Source organism: Narcine bancroftii, chromosome 4 (assembly GCF_036971445.1).
Source record: "Narcine bancroftii isolate sNarBan1 chromosome 4, sNarBan1.hap1, whole genome shotgun sequence".
In the NCBI taxonomy this organism is placed as follows: domain Eukaryota; kingdom Metazoa; phylum Chordata; class Chondrichthyes; order Torpediniformes; family Narcinidae; genus Narcine; species Narcine bancroftii.
This window is the reverse complement of record NC_091472.1, coordinates 315,747,013-315,765,731: the sequence shown is the minus strand read 5'-3', so window position 1 is coordinate 315,765,731 and position 18,719 is coordinate 315,747,013. Positions and strand designations below refer to the sequence as shown.

At 47.3% G+C, this 18,719-nt stretch overlaps 1 protein-coding gene across 7 annotated transcripts in view; it reads right to left on the bottom strand.

The window, feature by feature from the left end:
* Window positions 1-18,719, bottom strand: part of spega (striated muscle enriched protein kinase a) — a 341,612-nt gene that overhangs the window by 23,663 nt on the left and 299,230 nt on the right. For 6 of the 7 annotated variants that reach the window (XM_069936009.1, XM_069936006.1, XM_069936008.1 and 3 more), the window contains 4 exons: window positions 15,523-15,690; window positions 14,898-15,020; window positions 12,426-12,602; window positions 1,952-2,474 (listed from right to left, as the gene is read on the bottom strand). In XM_069936009.1, coding sequence (XP_069792110.1) covers window positions 1,952-2,474; window positions 12,426-12,602; window positions 14,898-15,020; window positions 15,523-15,690 — 991 coding nt within the window. The remainder of the gene's footprint in view (window positions 1-1,951; window positions 2,475-12,425; window positions 12,603-14,897; window positions 15,021-15,522; window positions 15,691-18,719) is intronic. The other variant, XM_069936004.1, reaches the window with a different exon arrangement.

Genomic DNA, 18,719 nt, shown 5'->3' with positions numbered 1-18,719 from the left:
AAACCAGTCCTCATTGAGGGGTCGGCAGTGGAGAGGGTTAAGAGCTTCAAATTCTTGGGTGTCAACATCTCTGAAGTTCTACCCTGGGACCTCCATGTCGATGCAATCACGAAGAAGGCTCATCAGCGGCGAGGTGTTTGAGGAGATTTGCTATTTCACCAAAGACTCTTGCAAACTTCTGTCGGTGTGCGGTGGAGAACATTCTGAATGGTTTCGGAGGTGCCAATGGCCAGGACAGGAAAAGACTACAAAAGAGTTGTGAACTCGGCCAGAGCCACCACTCGGGCATCAGTCTCCTCTCCAACTGGACATCTACAAGAGGCGGTGTCTTAAGAAAACAGCCTCTATCCTCAAGGACTCCTACTATTCAGGCCATGCCCTCTTCACTTTGCTGCCATCAGAAAGGAGGTCCAGGAGCCTTAAGACATACAGAAACAGCTTCTTTCCCTCTGCCATCAGATTTCTGAACACACAATGACCCACAGACAAGACCTCACTTTCTTCTTTTGCACTAATGTACGTATTTCTAAAATACAATTTATAGCAATATTTGCACCTATAATGCATTTCATGATGGGTTTGAGACAATGAATTCTGATTCTGATTCAGGGGCCCCACCCTTTACCATGTAAGTCCTGTCCCAACTTGACCTTCCAAAGTGCAACACCTCACACTTGTCAGAGTTAAACTCCACTTGCCATATCTTGGCCCACGCTCCTGACTGATCTAGATCTTATAAAAATTGAGACATCCTTCCATACTGTCTTCTACACCATCAACCTGGACCCACACTCAGGAGCTGAAACATCCAAGGATTACAAACCCAGTTGACTCGATTCTTTGTGGTAGCTCGACCACTCCTTAAAATAGGTGGCCAAACACATTCCACTGAGCAAAACAGAAAGAGAGGCCCTAAGGTCCACAATGTCAGTGCTGATCATAATGCCAACTGAAACGAATCCCGTCTGCCCGCACATGAAGCATATCCTTCCATCCCCTGCCTGCCCCCGTGACTGCCTGAATCCCTCTCAAACATTGCTACCTTCCAAACTGTCCAGTTAGAAGAGTGAATTCTATCAGCTAAATTTAAACCATGCTCAACTCTTAACACTTCAGATACAACAAGGTCAGGTCAGATATGTTGTTGTTAAAAATTCAGCCCATCCCATTCCACCCTTTCTCAGCCCAGTTTTGGAGACAGATGGTTCTATGAGAAGGATGCACCACTCCTGGCTCACTGGGAGAGTTAAGGAGGGGATCAAACTGAAGAAAAACATTGTGGTGGGCCAGAAGATCTTGAAATTTTTAGAACGATTAAAGAAACTGTAGTTAGACTGCACTTGGTCTGATTGCCACACTTGGGGAAGGATGCGGTAGCAATGGAGAGAGGGAAGAAGAAACTCATCAGGATGTTGTCTGGAAGGTCGTCACCAGGAGCAATAAGGTAGGCTGGGTTTATTCCCATTGGAAAGTAGGAGGCTGAGGGGTGACCCTAGAGAGGGCTATAAGGGTGGCACAGTTAGCACCACCCTGCGCCAGCAACCGGGGTTCGAACCCACCACTGACAGTAAGAAGTTTGCACGATCTCTTCGGGTCTGTGAGGACTTCCTTTAGGTGCTCCGGTTTCCTCCCACCCTTCAAAACGTGCGGGGTTGTGGGGCAATTGCATGTAATTGGGCAGCATGGGCTTGTGGGCCGGAAGGGCCTGTTAACGTGCTGTATGTCTAAAAAAAAATAACACAGAGAAGGGGCATTTTTCTATAGTGGACTAGGCTAAAACTAGAGGGTGTAGGTTTAAGGTGAGAGGGGAGACATTAAAGGAGATCTGATCAACCATAATCACGTTGAAGAGTGGAGTAGGCTCGATGGGCTGGATGGCCGACTCCTGCTCCTAGTTCTTACGTTCTTACGATTGGCGTCATGAAGGTTCGAAATTACAGCTGGCATTTACCTGGCTTTCTCCTCCATGAAGGTGTAGGGTTTCTGGGGAACTCCGTGCCTCAGTCCCATGCCAGAAACGTCAGCTGGTTTGGAGATGGGGGAGAGCCTGGTGGAGGTCACTGATGCCTCCGGACCGACTGGCGAGAGGCTGGGAGAGAGGGTGGAGGCGACAAAAGGGACTGGGAAGGGTGAGACAGCTGGGGAGACAGGAGAAGCTGCGGGGGGGGAGGCGGGTTTTGATGGACTGGGAGCCAGCGGTTTGGCTGGGAGAGGGGTCACTGTTTTTAATAGGCTGATGGAGAAATGAGATGGGATGGGGGATGTCAACTTTGCTGGCATGCCGGTCACTGCCGCTGAGGGGCTTGGTGTAGGACCCATCATCGGCGTTGGCACGCTGGTCACAGTCGTTGGTGGGCTAGGTATGGAAGTGGTTGGAGAGATTGCCACCGAGAGTCCTGATGTCACTGCAGCAGAATATACAGGCACTGGAGAGATTACGGGGATCGCTCTTGATGTAGGTGTTGGCTTTGGTTCTGAAAAAACAAGGGGAAAGAATTGAGCAAAGAAAGTCCCTGCACCTGAAGATCAACTGAAACCTCACCCCGATAATCTGCCTGACGGCAGCTCAACTTAAACAGCTGAAGATGCTGGAAAATCTCTGCAGCTCAGACAGCATCTGTGGAGACAGTTAATGCTAAAAACACAGAACATAAACTTTCTGTTTCCACTGATGCAGATAAAATTATAACATAAAACACTACAGGACAGTACAGGCTCTTCAGCCCTCAATGTTGTGCCGACCCCGATATTCCTTAAAAAAAGTACCAAACCCTCCCTACCCCGTAACCCTCTATTTTAGTGTCTGTCTAAGAGTCTCTTAAATGCCCCTCATGTTCCAGCCTCCACCACCATCCCCGGCCAGGCATTCCAGGCCCCAACAACTCTCTGAGTAAAAAAAACTTCCTCCTGACGACTCCCCTGAACTTCCCTCCACTTTGTACACATGTGGTGTTTGCTGATCCTGCCCTGGGAAACAGGTGCTGGCCGCCCACCCTATCGATGCCTCTCAGAATCTTGTAAAGCCTCTATCAAGTCTCCTCTCATCCTTTTATGCTCCAAAGAGAAAAGTCCCAGCTCTGCTAAACTGGTCTCATAAGACTTGTTTCCCAATCCAGGCAACATCCTGGTAAATCTCCTCTGCCCCCTCTCCACAGCCTCCACATCCTTCCTATAATGAGGTGACCAGAACTGAACACAATACTCCAAGTGTGGTCTCACCAGAGATTTGCAGAGTTGCAACATGATCAGACAGAGTCAACATGGATTTACCAGAGGTAAATCGTGCTTGACAAATCTATTGGAATTCTTTGAGATGGTGACAGGTAAAATAGATGGGGAAGAGCCAGTGGATGTGGTGTACCTGGACATCCAAAAGGCTTTCAATAAGGTCCCACATAAATGACTGGCTTCCAAAATCAAGGCTCATGGGATTGGGAGCAAGGTATTGATGTGGATTGAGAACTGGTTGGCAGACAGAAGACAGAGAGTTGGGATAAACGGCTCATTTTCTGAGTGGCAGGCGGTGACCAGTGGGGTGCCACAGGGATCTGTACTGGGACCCCAGCTGTTCACAATTTACATTAATGATCTGATGAGGGGATTGGATGTCATATCTCCAAATTTGCAGATGACACTAAGCTAGGAGGAGTTGAGTGCACGGAAGAGGGGGTCAGGAAGCTCCAGTGTGATTTGGATAAAATGGGGGACTGGGCAGATACATGGCAAATGCACTACAATGTGGAGAAATGTGAGGTTATCCACTTTGGTAATACAAACCGGAGGGCAGATTACTATTTGAATGGCAATAGATTGGGAGATGGGGAAGTGCAGAGAGACCTAGGGGTTCTTGTACACCAGTCTCTGAAGGCGAACATGCAGGTACAGCAGGCGGTTAAAAAGGCAAATGGTATGTTGGCCTTCATATCAAGAGGGTTTGAGTCTAGGAACAAGGATACCTTACTGCAGCTGTACAGGGCCTTGGTGAGAGCCCACCTGGAGTATTGTGTGCAGTTTTGGTCAGCTTATCTAAGGAAGGATGAACTTGCAATGGAGGGAGTGCAGAGGCGATTCACCAGGCTGATACCTGGAATGGCAGGAATGACTTAGGAGGAAAGATTGCGCAAATTGGGATTGTACTCGCTGGAGTTTAGAAGATTGAGAGGGGATCTCATAGAGACATATAAAATTCTGGCAGGACTGGACAGAATGGATGCGGAAGGGATGTTTCCAATGGTGGGGGAGTCCAGAACCCAGGGCCATGGTTCGAGGATAATAGGCAAACCATTTAGGACCGAGATGAGGAGGAATTTCTTTACCCAGAGGGTGGTGAATCTGTGGAATTCATTGCCACAGAGGGCAGTAGAGGCAGGTTCATTGAATATATTTAAGAGGGAATTAGATATATTTCTTCAGTATAAGAGAATTAAGGGTTACGGAGAGAAGGTGGGGACGGGGTACTGAACTTTAAGATCAGCCATGATCTCGTTGAATGGTGGAGCAGGCTCAAAGTGCCGAATGACCTACTCCTGCTCCTATCTTCTATGTTTCTATGACCTCTCGACTCCTGAACTCAATCCCCCAATTAATGAAGCCCAGCATCCCATAGGCCTTCTTAACTACCCTATCAACCTGTGTGGTGACCTTGAGGGATATATGGATTTGGACCCCAAGGTCCCTCTGTTCATCCACACTCTTAATTAACCGACCATTAACCCTGTAACTCAGCCTTCTGGTTTGTCCTTCCAAAATGCATCACCTCACTCTTATCTGGATTGAACTCCATCTGCCACTTTTCTGCCCCACTCTGCATCCTGTCCATATCCTCTTGTCACCTTCAACAACCTTCAGCTCCATCCACAATTCCTCCAACCTTCGTGTCATCCGCAAACTTACTGACCCATCCTTCCGCCTTTTCATCCAGGTCATTTATAAAAATCACAAAGAGCAGGGGTCCCAGAACAGATCCCTGCGACCCCTCCACTAGTCACCGACCTCCAGGCAGAATAGTTTCCTTCCACTACTACTCTCGGCTTTCTACATGCAAGCTAATTTTTAAACCAACTATCTCCCTACTCACTGTACCTCCATGTCTGGGCGGCCAAACTCTGCTCCAACGCCATCAATAAGTTCAGGGTAGGTAACATCAAGTACCTTGTAGGTAACATCAAGTCAGAGTATGGAAGGGAGACAGGGACCTGTGGCTTGGTGCCAGGACAACAACCTCTCCCTCAGTGTCAGCAAGACTGAGAAGCTGGTTACGAACAGCAAGAGGACAGTTGCTGCCAACTCCCAGGTCACATCATTGGTGCAGAATCGAAGGTAATAGGCAGCTCTAAGTTCCTTGGGGTAAACATGTCTGGTGACATGTCCTGGTCCACCCGTGTGGATGCTGTGGACATTACCCTCTATTTCCTCATAAGCCTGAGGGAATTTGACACGTCATCTGTATCTCTCAACAACTTCCACAGGTGCATCAATGAAAGCATCCTGTCAGGGTGCTTCACTGTGAGGGATGGGAACCGCTCCAGCCAAGACTGCATGAAACTGCAGAGGGTGGTGAACATGGCTCGAACAGTCACACACACCGTCCCTCCCCTCCATCGACCATCACAGCCCCCTCCCCTCCATCGACCATCACACCCCCCTCCCCTCCATCGGCCATCACACCCCCTCCCCTCCATCAACCATCACATCCCCTCCTCTCCATCAGCCATCACACCTCCTCCCCTCCATCGGCCATCACACCCCCCCACTCTATCGACCATCACACCCCCTCCCCTCCATCGGCCATCACCCTCCCCTCCATCAACCATCACACCCCCTCCCCTCCATTGGCCATCACCCCTCCATCAACCATCGCACCCCCCCACTCCATTGACCATCACACCCTCCTCCCCTCCATTGACTCCACTTATGACTCCATCTTCCCTGGAAAAGCAGCCAACATACTAAAAGACTCATCCCACTCCCGGCCACACTCTCTAAACTCCCCTCCTGTCAGGAAGAAGATTCCCAAGCGTGACATCATGCCCCGCCAGATTCACGGACATTTTCTTGCCCGCCATTATCAAACCTGACGCTAGCAAAATTATTGAAAACTACTAAAGCTCATCTGGATGCAGGGTCCTGGCCCGAAACATTGACCATCATTTTTCTCCCACTACTGTTGCTCGACCCGCTGGGCTCCTCCAGCAGATTATGTGTTGCAGTTTCCTGTGTGCCCCTATTAAATTAATGATACCTTTGCTCTGTCCCCTCATGGGATGACTGGCTGGATTGCTTACCAAACAAACTTTCTCCTTGCAGCCTGGCACATGTGATAATAAACATGAATGAACATTTAAAAGGCATTTGGACTGCTAATTGGATTGGGAAAATGTTGAGGAATATAGGATTAATGGGGAGAAATGGGTTTATCTGGGATAGGTGTCACGGTCAACACGGATGAGATACATGACAACAATTGATTTGTCCATGAAATGGCATGGTTGGAAACATAGAAACATAGAAAATAGGTGCAGGAGTAGGCCATTTGTCCCTTGAAGCCTACACTGCCATTCATACACTGCCCAGCGAAGGAGTGGCCCAGCAAAGGAGTGGCCCAGCGAAGGAGTGGCCCAGCGAAGGAGTGGCCCAGCGAAGGAGTGGCCCAGTGAAGGAGTGGGACTTCCAGGCTTTGGCTCATCAGGCTTCGGCGAAAGCAGGCGGAGAGAAAGCTAAGATAGTCTTTATTACTTCTTCATTGGGGTAAGGGATGAGTGTTAAGGCTGTGTGTTGTCGGGAATGCCGGATGTGGGAGGTCCTGGAGTCTTCCAGACTCCCGGATGTCCATATCTGCACTAGGTGTGTCGAGCTGCAGATTGTCAGGGACCGTGTTAGGGAACTAGAGCTGCAGCTCGATGACCTCAGGCTGGTTAGGGAAACAGAGGTAGTCATAGACAGGAGTTACAGCCAGGTGGTCACGCCAGGGCCACGGGAGGATGAAAGGTGGGTAACTGTTAGGAGAGGGACAAAAGAACGTAAGGTGCCAGAGACGAGCCCTGTGAATGTAACCCTCAGCAATAAGTACGCCTCTTTGAGCACTGTTGAGGGGGACATCAAGGTTGGGGGGAGTGACAGTGGCTGTGCCTCCGGCACGAGGTCGGCCCCTGTAGCTCAGAAAGGGAGGGAAAAGAAGAGGAGGGCAATTGTGGTAGGAGACTCCATAGTTAAGAGGACGGATAGGGGATTCTGCGGACGCAGCAAGGAGAACCGGATGGTGGTTTGCCTCCCTGGTGCCAGGGTCCGGGATGTTGCTGCTCGTGTCCCGGATATCCTAAAGTGGGAGGGACAGGAGCCAGAGGTCGTGGTACATGTAGGTACCAATGACATAGGGAGAATTAGAGAAGAGGTCCTAAAAAGTGAGTACAGGCAGTTAGGTAGGGAGTTAAAAAGAAGGACCGCAAAGGGGGTAATCTCTGGATTACTCCCTGTGCCACGTGACAGTGTGAATAGAAATAGAATGAGGTGGAGGATTAACACGTGGCTGAAGGGGTGGAGTAAGGGGCAGGGTTTCAAGTTTCTGGATCACTGGGACCTTTTTTGGGGAAGATGTGACCTGTACAGTAAGGACGGGTTACACTTAAATCCCAGGGGGACCAGAATCCTGGCAGAGGTATTTGCTAGGGCTACTCAGGATCCTTTAAACTAGAATGGTTGGGGGGAGGGAACAAAATAGTACAGAGCAGTAAGGAGAAGGTTAGAATGCAAACAAAGAAAGTTTGTAGTAAGTATTTGAATATGGATGGGTAGGTGATAGAGAATGGAAATGCTCTGGAAGAAGATGAAGGGCAATTGGCAGGAAAAGTAAATAATGTTGTTATTAAAGATGAGGGAAAACAGGGATTAAAAATTGGGAAATCTCTGAAATTCATATATTTTAATGCCAGGAGTATTGTAAAAAAGGTGGATGAGCTGAAGGTGTGGATTGATACTTGGAAGTATGATGTGGTAGCGATTAGTGAGACATGGTTGCAGGAGGGATGTGATTGGCAACTGAATATCCCTGGGTTTCGTTGCTTTAGGTGTGATAGAGTCGGAGGGGCAAGAGGAGGTGGGGTTGCATTGCTTGTCAGGGAAAATATTACAGCGGTGCCTAGGAAGGATAGATTAGAGGGCACATCCACGGAGGCTATTTGGGTGGAACTGAGGAGTAGGAAAGGAGAGGTTACACTTGTAGGGGTGTATTATAGACCACCCGGAGGGGACCGAGACCTAGAGGAGCAAATCTGTAGGGAGATAGTAGATATTCGTGATAAGCACAGGGTTGTAATTATGGGAGATTTTAATTTTCCACATATAGATTGGGAAACACATTCTGTGAAAGGACTGGATGGGTTAGAGTTTGTGAAATGTGTGCAAGATAGTTTTTTACAACAATATGTAGAGGTGCCGACCAGAGAAGGAGCAGTGTTAGATCTACTGTTGGCAAATGGGATGGGTCAAGTGACGGAGGTTAGTGTTGGCGAGCACTTCGGGTCCAGTGATCATAATGCCATCAGCTTCAATGTCATTATGGAAAGAGAGAAATCAGGGCCAAGGATTGAGGTTTTTGATTGGGGAAAAGCTAGATTTGAGGAGATGCGAAAGGACTTGCAGGGTGTGCATTGGGACAATTTGTTTTATGGGCAGGATGTAGTAGAGAGATGGAAGTCTTTTAAAGATCAGATTTTGAGAGTGCAAAAGCTTTATGTTCCTGTTAGGCTAAAAGGAGGAGCAAAAGGTTTGAGAGAGCCGTGGTTTTCAAGGAATATTGGAAACTTGGTTCGAAGAAAAAGGGAGGCGTACATTAGATATAAGAAGCATGGAGTTAAGGAGATGTTTGAAAGATACATTGAATGTAAGAGGAATCTTAAGAGAGGAATTAGGAAAGCTAAAAGAAGGTACGAGAAAACTATGGCAAGCAGGGTGAAAACTAATCCAAAAGAGTTCTACAAATATGTTAATGGTAAGAGGAAAGCTAGAGACAAAATTGGTCCCTTAGAAAATCAGAGCGGAAAACTGTGTGTGGAGCCTAGAGAAATGGGGGAGATATTGAACAGTTTCTTTTCTTCGGTATTCACTAAGGAGAAGGATATTGGGAGATGTGAGATAAAAAAAGCAAATTGGGTAAATATGGGGAATATAGAGATTACAAAAGGTGTAGTTTTAAGGCTTTTGAAGAATATAAAGGTGGATAAGTCTCTGGGACCAGACGGGATCTTCCCCAGGACATTGAGAGAAGTGAAGGAGGAAATAGCAGAGGCTCTGGCGGTAATTTTCCAAATGTCATTAGATATGGGGATAGTGCCGGAGGATTGGCGCATTGCGCATGTGGTTCCGTTATTTAAAAAGGGTTCAAGGAGGAAGCCTGGCAACTATCGGCCTGTAAGTTTGACATCTGTGGTAGGTAAATTAATGGAGAAAATTCTTAGAGATAGTACTTATAAACATCTGGATAGACAGGGTCTGATCAGGAGCACTCAACATGGATTTGTGGGAGGAAGGTTATGTTTGACCAATCTGATTGAATTTTTTGAAGAGGTGACTAGGAATGTGGATGAGGGTAGCGCAGTGGATGTTGTCTATATTGACTTCAGTAAGGCCTTCGATAAGGTACCACATGGAAGGTTAGTTAGGAAGGTGCAGTCTTTAGGTATAAATTTTAAGATAGTCAAATGGATTGAACATTGGCTGAAAGGGAGAGGCCAGAGAGTGGTAGTGGATAATTGTCTGTCAGGTTGGAGGCCGGTGACCAGTGGTGTGCCTCAAGGATCTGTATTGGGCCCATTGTTGTTCGTTATATACATTAATGATCTAGATGATGGGGTGGTAAATTGGATTAGTAAATATGCAGACGATACTAAGATAGGTGGAATAGTGGATAATGAAGAAGGTTTTCAAGGATTGCAGAGGGATTTGGGCTGCTTAGAAAAGTGGGCTGAAAAATGGCAAATGGAATTTAATGCTGATAAGTGTGAGGTGCTTCATTTTGGTAAGAAGAATCAGAATAGGACATACGTGGTAAATGGGAGAGCATTGAGGAATACAGAAGAGCAGAAAGATTTAGGAGTAACGGTACATCGTTCCCTGAAGGTAGAAACTCACGTGAATAGGGTGGTGAAGAAGGCTTTTAGTATGCCTTTATCAATCATTGCATGGAATATAGGAGTTGGGAGGTGATGTTGAGATTGTATAAGACATTGGTGCGGCCTAATTTGGAGTTCTGTGTGCAGTTCTGGTCGCCTAATTATAGGAAGGATATAAACAGAGTGGAGAGAGTGCAGAGAAGGTTGACCAGAATGTTGCCTGGGTTTAAGCATCTGGAGTATGGGGAGAGATTGGACAGATTGGGTCTTTATTCTTTGGAGCGTAGAAGGTTGAGAGGGGATTTGATAGAAGTATTTAAGATTATGAAAGGGATAGACAGAGTGGATGTGGATAGACTATTTCCGTTAAGAGGAGGAAAGATTAAAACAAGAGGACATGAGTTAAGAATTAAGGGGCAGAGGTTTAGAGGTAACATGAGGGGGAACTTCTTTACTCAGAGAGTGGTAGCCGTGTGGAATGAGCTTCTGGGAGAAATAGTGGTGGCGGAGTCAATTGTATTATTTAAGAAAAGGTTGGACAGGTATATGGATGAGAAGAAGATGGAGGGTTATGGGCATTGTGCAGGGAGGTGGGACTGGAAAGGGGTGTTTGGTTCGGTGCGGACTAGAAGGGCCTAATCGCCTGTTTCCGTGCTGTAATTGTTATGTTATGTTATGTTATTATATTCATGGCTGATTAGTACCCGGTTCCTGCCTTCTCCCCATACTCCCTAATCCGCTTGGTCACAAGGGCCAAATCTAATCTAAACTTAAATATTGACAGGGTACCGGCCTCAACTACTTCCTGTGGCAAAGAATTCACAGATCTACCACCCTCTGAGAGAAGAATATTTTCCTCATCTCAGTCCTAAAAAACTTCCCCCTTATCCTTAAACTATGTCCCCAGTTCTGGTTTTTCCCAGCATTGGAAACAACCTTCCTGTGTCTAGTCTGTCTAAACCCTTAAGAATTTTATAAGTTTCTATAAGATCCCCCCCTTAATCTTCTAAATTCCAGAGAATACAAGCCTAGTCTCTCCAACCTTTCTTCAGATCTAAGTCCTTCCATCCCCGGTATCAGCCTAGTGAACCTTCTCTGCACCCCCTCCAAGGCGAGGATCTCTTTCCTCAGATAAGGTGACCAAAACTGCACGCAGTACTCCAGGTGGGGTCTCACCAAGGCCCTGTACAGCTGAGGCAGGATCTCCCTACTCCTGTACTCAAATCCTCGCTGCTACCGCACCAGCAACTGGGACCAAGGTTCTAATCCCGCGCTGTCTGTAAGGGTTGTACGTTTTCCCCGTGTCTGCGTGGGTTTCTCTGGGTGCTCTGGTTTCATCCCACCATTCAAAAACGTACATGGAATTGTAGGCCAATTGGGAGTAATTGGGTGGCGTGGACCAGAAGGGACAGAGGGCTTGTGGGCCAGAAGGGTCTGTTACTGAAGGGCTGTATGTCTACATTTCAAAAATTTAAAATGTAACTATTCAAAAACAGCAGGCCTGGTGGTTGAGGCTGGTTGAGGCGCAATGACCACAGGTCAATGGGGGATGGGCGATAAATGCTGGCCTCTTCAGTGGTGTCCAGAATAAACAGGAAATGGACAGGATCAGATACCAATGGGAATTAGACTCACATACGCCCCCTGACTCAGTGTCTGTGACTGTATTTCCCAAGAAGACTATCGAGAGCGCCCTGGCTGGCTGCATTACAGTGCGGTACGGTTGCTGCAGAGAAATGGATCGGATCAGAAGAGTAGCAGAGAGGATCCCTGGAGTCCCCGCCACAGATGTGATTTACTGAGGGCATCTGAGAGGGCGCGCAAAGTTACTGCGGACCCCATCCACCCTGCACACAGCATCTTTCAGCCACTCCTGTCGGGGAAGAGATCCAGGATAAGAGCCAGCCCCACCAGGCTGAGGAACAGCTTCTTCCCACGGGCAGTGAGAATGTTGAACAACCAAAGGAACTGCTCCCACTACCCTCCGAGACCCTCATATTCACGAAGTCACATTTATTTATTTATTTGTATTTATGAACACTTGTCCTGCATATGTATTTGTCTGTCTGTGTGTTATATCTGGTTGTGTTTCTGTGTGTTTTCCACTGAGGACCGGAGAAAGATGTTTCGTCAGGTTGGACTTTTACAACCAGGTGACAATAAACTTGACTTGATGTTGGTTAGCCAAGGGATCATGGCTGGTGGATGAGGGGTAGGGGAAAGGCCACTACCCTTGGGCCTCGGTGTTGACAGGTTTCTGAGCAAACCCCTCCCCTCTCCCCGAGTCTTCCTCCCCTGGCCCCATGCTGCAGAACCCACCTCTCACTTCCGGTTCCTCGTCCTCAATAACAATCTTTTCTGAGTTTTGGCTGTAGGGGCCTTGCCCAGCTTTGTTGACGCAGGCGACTCGAAACGTGAGCGTGTCGGGGCTCAGCTCCGTGGCATTGAAGAAACAGTCGGAGATCCCAGCAGCCATCACCGTCCACTTCTCCTCTCCTGTCAGAAGGCGGTCACGTTAAATAAACTTGTCACAACTTGTGTGCACATCCTGCTTCTGATGCGGCAGGACGAGGCTGCCAGGGGTGGTGTGGAAGTAGCTACGATACTAGTGTGTACACTTTCCTCACCGCACCTCCCATCAGGAAGAAGATTCACAAGGGTGAGATCACTCACACCATCAGATTTAACTTTCTATCCCATCGTTATCAGATTCCTGAATGCATCCCAAAATAGCAAAGTTATGTTGCCTTTGTTCTGTACCATAAAGTATTGGAGGCCATTTGGCCTATCGCGCCCACTCTGCCTTTCCCTCATGACCTGATCCATTCTCCCACTCAGCCCCACTCCCTGGCCTTCTCCCCAAAACCTTTGATACCCTGACAATTCAGATACCCCTATCAATCTCTGTCTTAAATACACCCAATGAACTGGCCTCCACAGCCGCCCTTAGAAGCAAATGATAAAGGTTATTTTGTGAGCAGGCCAGTTAGACATCTCACATCTAGTAAGTACCACAAGCAAAATGCAGTACAGAAGTGCAGAGATACAGAGATCAGTGGTACCGTCAGACTTTACAGACACTCTCTGGAGAGGTTCACTATTCTCTGGCTAAATAAATTTCTCCACATCACACCCTTCAATCCTGAAGTTGTCTCCTCTTGTCCAAGACTCCCTTTGCCACATCTACTCTGTCCAGGCCTTTCAACATTCAAAATGCTTCTATGAGGTCCCCCCTCATTCTTCTGAACACCAAGGAGTCCAGTTCAAGAGCCGTCAAACGTTCCTCATACGTAATCCCTTCATTCCAAGAAACATTCTTGTGAATCTTCTCTGAACCCTCTCCAAAGGAGCCCAAAACTCTACTCCAAGTGAGGCCTCACCAGTGCCTTATAAAGCCTCAACACCACATCCCTGCTCTTAGATGAGTCTTTCAATATGTTGGCTGCAGTAAAACGACAGTTCGCAGACTCTGTTGTTGACGCTGGAGAAACTAAGCAGGTCAAACAGTGACCTTTACACATCAAAGATAAAGATACAGAACTGATGTTTCAGGCTAGGTATGTACCTCCAATGGAGGTAATATATCTTAACCACTTTTGGACGTTGTATGACCTGCTGAGTTCCTTCAGCATTTCTCTGCTTTACTTTTCACTTAATAACCTTTACAGATGCCCGGATTCCTCACTGGATGGTACAGGAACTGCTCTGCCCAAGACATAAAATACCACAGAGTTTTGAACAAAACTTAGGCCATTGCACATACCAATCTCCCTTCCAACTGCATTTAAAAGACTAATTCCACACTCTCTTCATGCCCCTCCCATCAGGAAGAAGATTCATGAATTCGAGACCAGATTCTCTCCCGCTATAATCAGTCCCCTGAATGGACCACACATCAATTTTGTTGCTTCTGCTCTGTTCAAACTGCTCTCTCTCTTTAACTCCACATGGTGCATTTACTTCTTCATGACCTAAGACTTGACCACCTGAACTACATGAGCAATGAACTCTCTCAGTGTACCTCAGTACATGTGACAATGACGGTCTGCCCCAGTCTCACATACTTCCACAGTTGATATTCACGGACCATCAGGCTCAGGGACGCTCCAGGCTCCTTTTCCTGGCACATAATAATACATTTAAAAAAATCTCTTATGGTTCTACTCTTGTTTTTCAGCCTCCTGACAGCTTCTTTGACTTTCATTGGGACACTCTGGTCCTCGTGTTGAAAAATGGCAACTACAGACTCCAAAGGTGATCTAAAGCATAGAAGCAAACCCAACTCTCTTATACTTGCACCAATGAAGCAATTAAACAGACTTGAGAACTCATAAACACCCGTGAAGCCAAATGTCCTGAAACATTATGGTGCCCTGAAATGGGGGAATTATGTATAAAAAGTGCTATAATTTCTACATGGTCAAACCAAAATCTATACAAATAACCTTGAATAAAATCTAGAATGTGCACTTTAATCACAGGTGAATTGTTTGATTATAAATTTAAAACTGTGGAGCACGGCGGCAAATAAAGGAAAAAAGTGTCTTTGTCCCAAACATTCTGGAGGGCCCTGTACATGATTTACGCCAAAGGGCAGACAAAGATTCGCCTTCAGTGTTGCCTGGCACCCCTTACAGTACGAGAGGAAAAGAAGCAAGAGTTGGTCAGCCGGTGAATGGTGGAACAGGGGCAGATTGTTCAGCCCTACGGACCCTTCACCATTCCCCCCCAGCTTGCTGGTGGTCCCAGCTAAGCCAGAGAGCCCCAACCCCCATCCGATGGAGGCCTCACCTTCACGTTTCTGTTCCAGGGTGTAGCTGCAGGGACCTGGCGTGTCGGCAGGCTTCCAGAGGACCAGAGCCGTGTTCTTGTACTTCTGTGGGATTTCAGGGGGGCCTGGTTGCCCGGGGAGACCTGGGGAGCAGGAGCAGAGTTGGGTTTGATCTGACAGCGAAAGGAGAGTCAAGCGTTGGGAGAGAAGGATGGGGGTGCCGCTGCACTTGGTTGGAATAACTCTGTCCTGAGCAAATCCCCCCCCACCTATCCTCAAGCATGTCCCATCATAGGTCCACAACAGGTTGCCCACAGCCCCCACCACAATCCCATCATTGTTTACGATAGGCTTCCCCTGGCCTACCACGAGCCTCTCCCCTCTCCTCCATCACCTAGACCAGATTTTCACCAGCTAACTGGGTGGCCTCCTTCAGCTCCTAATTGGTATGTTCACTCCCTCTGTCCCTCTCAAGAACACAAGGAAATAGGAGGAGGCTACTTAGCCCATCAAGACTGTCCTACCATTCAATAAAATTTCCCTCTTGTTTTGTTCCCTCTTGTGATTGGCTGGGGCTTGCAGAGAGCCATAGGACAGGTTCAGTTTGAGATTTTCTGCACCGTGTTTTACGACATGGGCACTTACGTGCAATGGACACAGTGCAGGAGCTGCTGGCCGTGCCCAGGGGGTTGGTGGCCGTACACTTGTAGACTCCAATGTGCTTCCTCGACGTCTTCAGGATGGTCACCAACTGCCTTCCATCAGCACAAGAGACCACCTTAACCTGGTCGTTGGACAACAGGGGCATCTGATCTGAGGCAGAAATGTAGGCGGAAGCACCGTTACTGCTGACACGGGGCCCAGGAAGGGAGGTGGAGATGGATAGGCATAAAGGCAGGAGACGGTGGAAATGGGAGGGGCTGAACGAAGGGCAGAGAGGCAAGAGAGGGCAACTGTGGAGGTGGAGAGGGACATGGTGGTACTGATGGGGAAGGAGGCCCAGAGGGAGAGGTAGAGATAGGGTGGCCATTCCAAAAGGAGGACACAGTCATAGATTACCATATGTATAGTGTATGTGTGTTTGCACGTTATTGCAATACTGTTTAAATCTTAAATAATTTTGTTTTGAAACACACTGTGTAACCTATGATTATTTCCTCCTTTTGGAATAACCACCCTAGGGAGAGACCTACAGAGAGTATAAAGGTGTGTGTGTGTGTTGTGTGTGTGAATGTGTGTGTGTGTGAGTGTGTTTGTGTGTGTGTGTGTGGGTGTGTGTGTGTGTGTGCGTGTGTGTATGTGTGTGTGTGTGTGTGTGTGTGTGTGTGTGTGTGCAGTGAACTGGGATTCACTGGTAGTGTGTCGTGCTGAAGACTGGCCCTGCCTCCTGGCTCCGCCCCCATCTGCCCATATATAACCCTGGTATCCCGCCTAAACCCAGAACCCTTCCGAAGATGACTGTGAGACCCTCCCCTTAGTTATAAGCTAATAAAAGTGTTTGTTCTCCCTCCAGTCGTGAGAGCTTTTATTTGCGCTACAGTGAGAGAGAGAGAGAGAGAGAGAGAGATGATCAGGAGGAGAGGGATCAATGGGCATAGTGAGGGTGATAGAGAGGAAGGGGCTGGGAGATGGAGTGAGAGAAAGAGAATTGAAGCAAAGGAGGAGAGAGAGGAAGTGGGGGTGCAATAGGAGACCAGTGGCATGACATCACAGTGACATCAATAATGGATGTTATGACCAATGTGACGTGCAAGATGGTATGACATCACAGCGACTGATGGTGTGACATCATAATGAAAGTGTGACATCACAGCAACAGACATCACATAAACTAATAGCGTGATGTCACAGTGACTGATGGTGTGACGACAGGATGTGACATCACATTGACATGCTATGACATCATAGTGACAACAGATGATGTGACCTCACCGACTGATGTGGTGACATCACAGTGATGATGTCATCACAGTGTCTGATGGTGTGACATCACAATGAAAGTGTGACATCAGTGCCAGACGGTGACCTCACACCGATTGGACGGACTCCACGAACTGGAGGGAGACCAATGTGCTGGCAAGCAGATTTGCTAGATCTGTGGGGGAAGGTTTAAACTAGTTTGGCAGGGGGGTGGGGAAGAGTGTGAGAGCAGTGTCAAGGGAGAATGGCCACCTAGATAGGAATAAAAACGATAACAAAGGTAGGATGGAGATTAGGGTAAAAGGTAGAAAAGAGAATATAGGTGAGGGTCATTCTCTGAGATGCATATATTTTAATGCAAGAAGCATAGTGAACAAGGTAGATGAGCTTAGAGCATGGACAGATACTTGGGGTCATGATATTGTGGCAATTAGTGAGACCTGGCTACAGGAGGGGCAGGACTGGCAACTTAACGTTCCAGGATACATTTGTTTTAGATGTGATAGATCAGGGGGTAAAAAAGGGGGAGGAGTTGCTCTGCTTGTTAAGGAGGACATTACTGCCGTGAGGTGGCAGGATGGTATGGAGGGATTGACCAATGAGGCTGTTTGGGTGGAATTGAGGGGTGAAGGAGGCATGAGGGTGCTAATAGGGGTGTATTACAGACCACCAAATGGGCCAAGAAAATTAGAGGAACAAATGTGTAGAGCAGGGGTCTCAAACTCAATTTACCCGGGGTCCGCTGGAGGTAGAGTCTGGGTGAGGCTGGGCCGCATCAGGTTTTCCACAAGAAAAGTTCTTACAAAAATGTTATCAAATGTCTTTATTTTTATTTTTTAAACACAAAATAAGATGAAAAAATAATAAATTAACAACTGATAAGAAAAAAAATAAAATCAATCAGTAATAATAATAATACAGCAGATAGAGAAGACTGAAGAAACCACATCTAGTTGCTGACTGGAGAAATGTAATTATTATTATTCAGATTCAAATGTCTGTATTAACAGTTCTTTAACCTTTAACTTTCTGAACATGAATGGAACATTGAACATAAACTGTTATGAACATGTCTTCTTCTGCCGACTTCTTACTGCTAGAGATCTGGCAGCGCTTCCTCTCGCATAGCCGAGCCACATTTGGCTTAAGGGAGGAGGCAGTTGAGACCCTCAGTAGGGCTTGAAGATGCTCGTCAGTAAGTCTGGACCTGTCCTTGGACTTATTGAAGTTCAAGGGAGAGAAGAGCTTTTCGCACAAGTATGTGCTCCCAAAAAGACACAGGGTCCGCTTGAACATTCGGGAAAGCTCAGGGAAGCTGGGGGGGCAATTCTCTCAAAAGTTGCCCAAGCTTGTCTGCTTTTCCACTCACCTCCCTGAACTTGGTTTTGAGTTCAGAGTTGCACTGCAGGTCAATGAGCTCCATTTGAAGCACAGGAGGGGCATCTTGCACATCAAAGGAGAAGGGGTCCGCAAAAATTTGAAAGGTGGCTCTGTGCATCTTGAAGTCTGCAAATCTGTGATCAAATTCCTCCTGGAGCTTCAAAATGACATCACATACTTCTCACCACTGAAAGGTGTGCCTGAATCCAGGAGTGCCTTGCATGCTGGGAAATGGCAAAGGTTTGTCTGAGAAAGCTGGGCTTTCCATAACATAAGTTTTGCAGAGAATGCTCTCACGTTGTCATAGGCAGCACTGACAAGTTGCCCTGAACTTCTTGTTCAGTACATTAAGCTCATGTGTAATATCAACAAGAAAAGCTAAGTCCATGAGCCATTTGGGATCACTTAGCACGGGAACAGCAACCCCATCTTTCTCCATGAAGGCTTTCACTTCCACTCTCAACTCAAAAAACCTCTTCAATATGTTTCCCCTGCTGAGCCAACGTACCTCGGTGAAGTAGAGCACATCCCCATAATCTGAC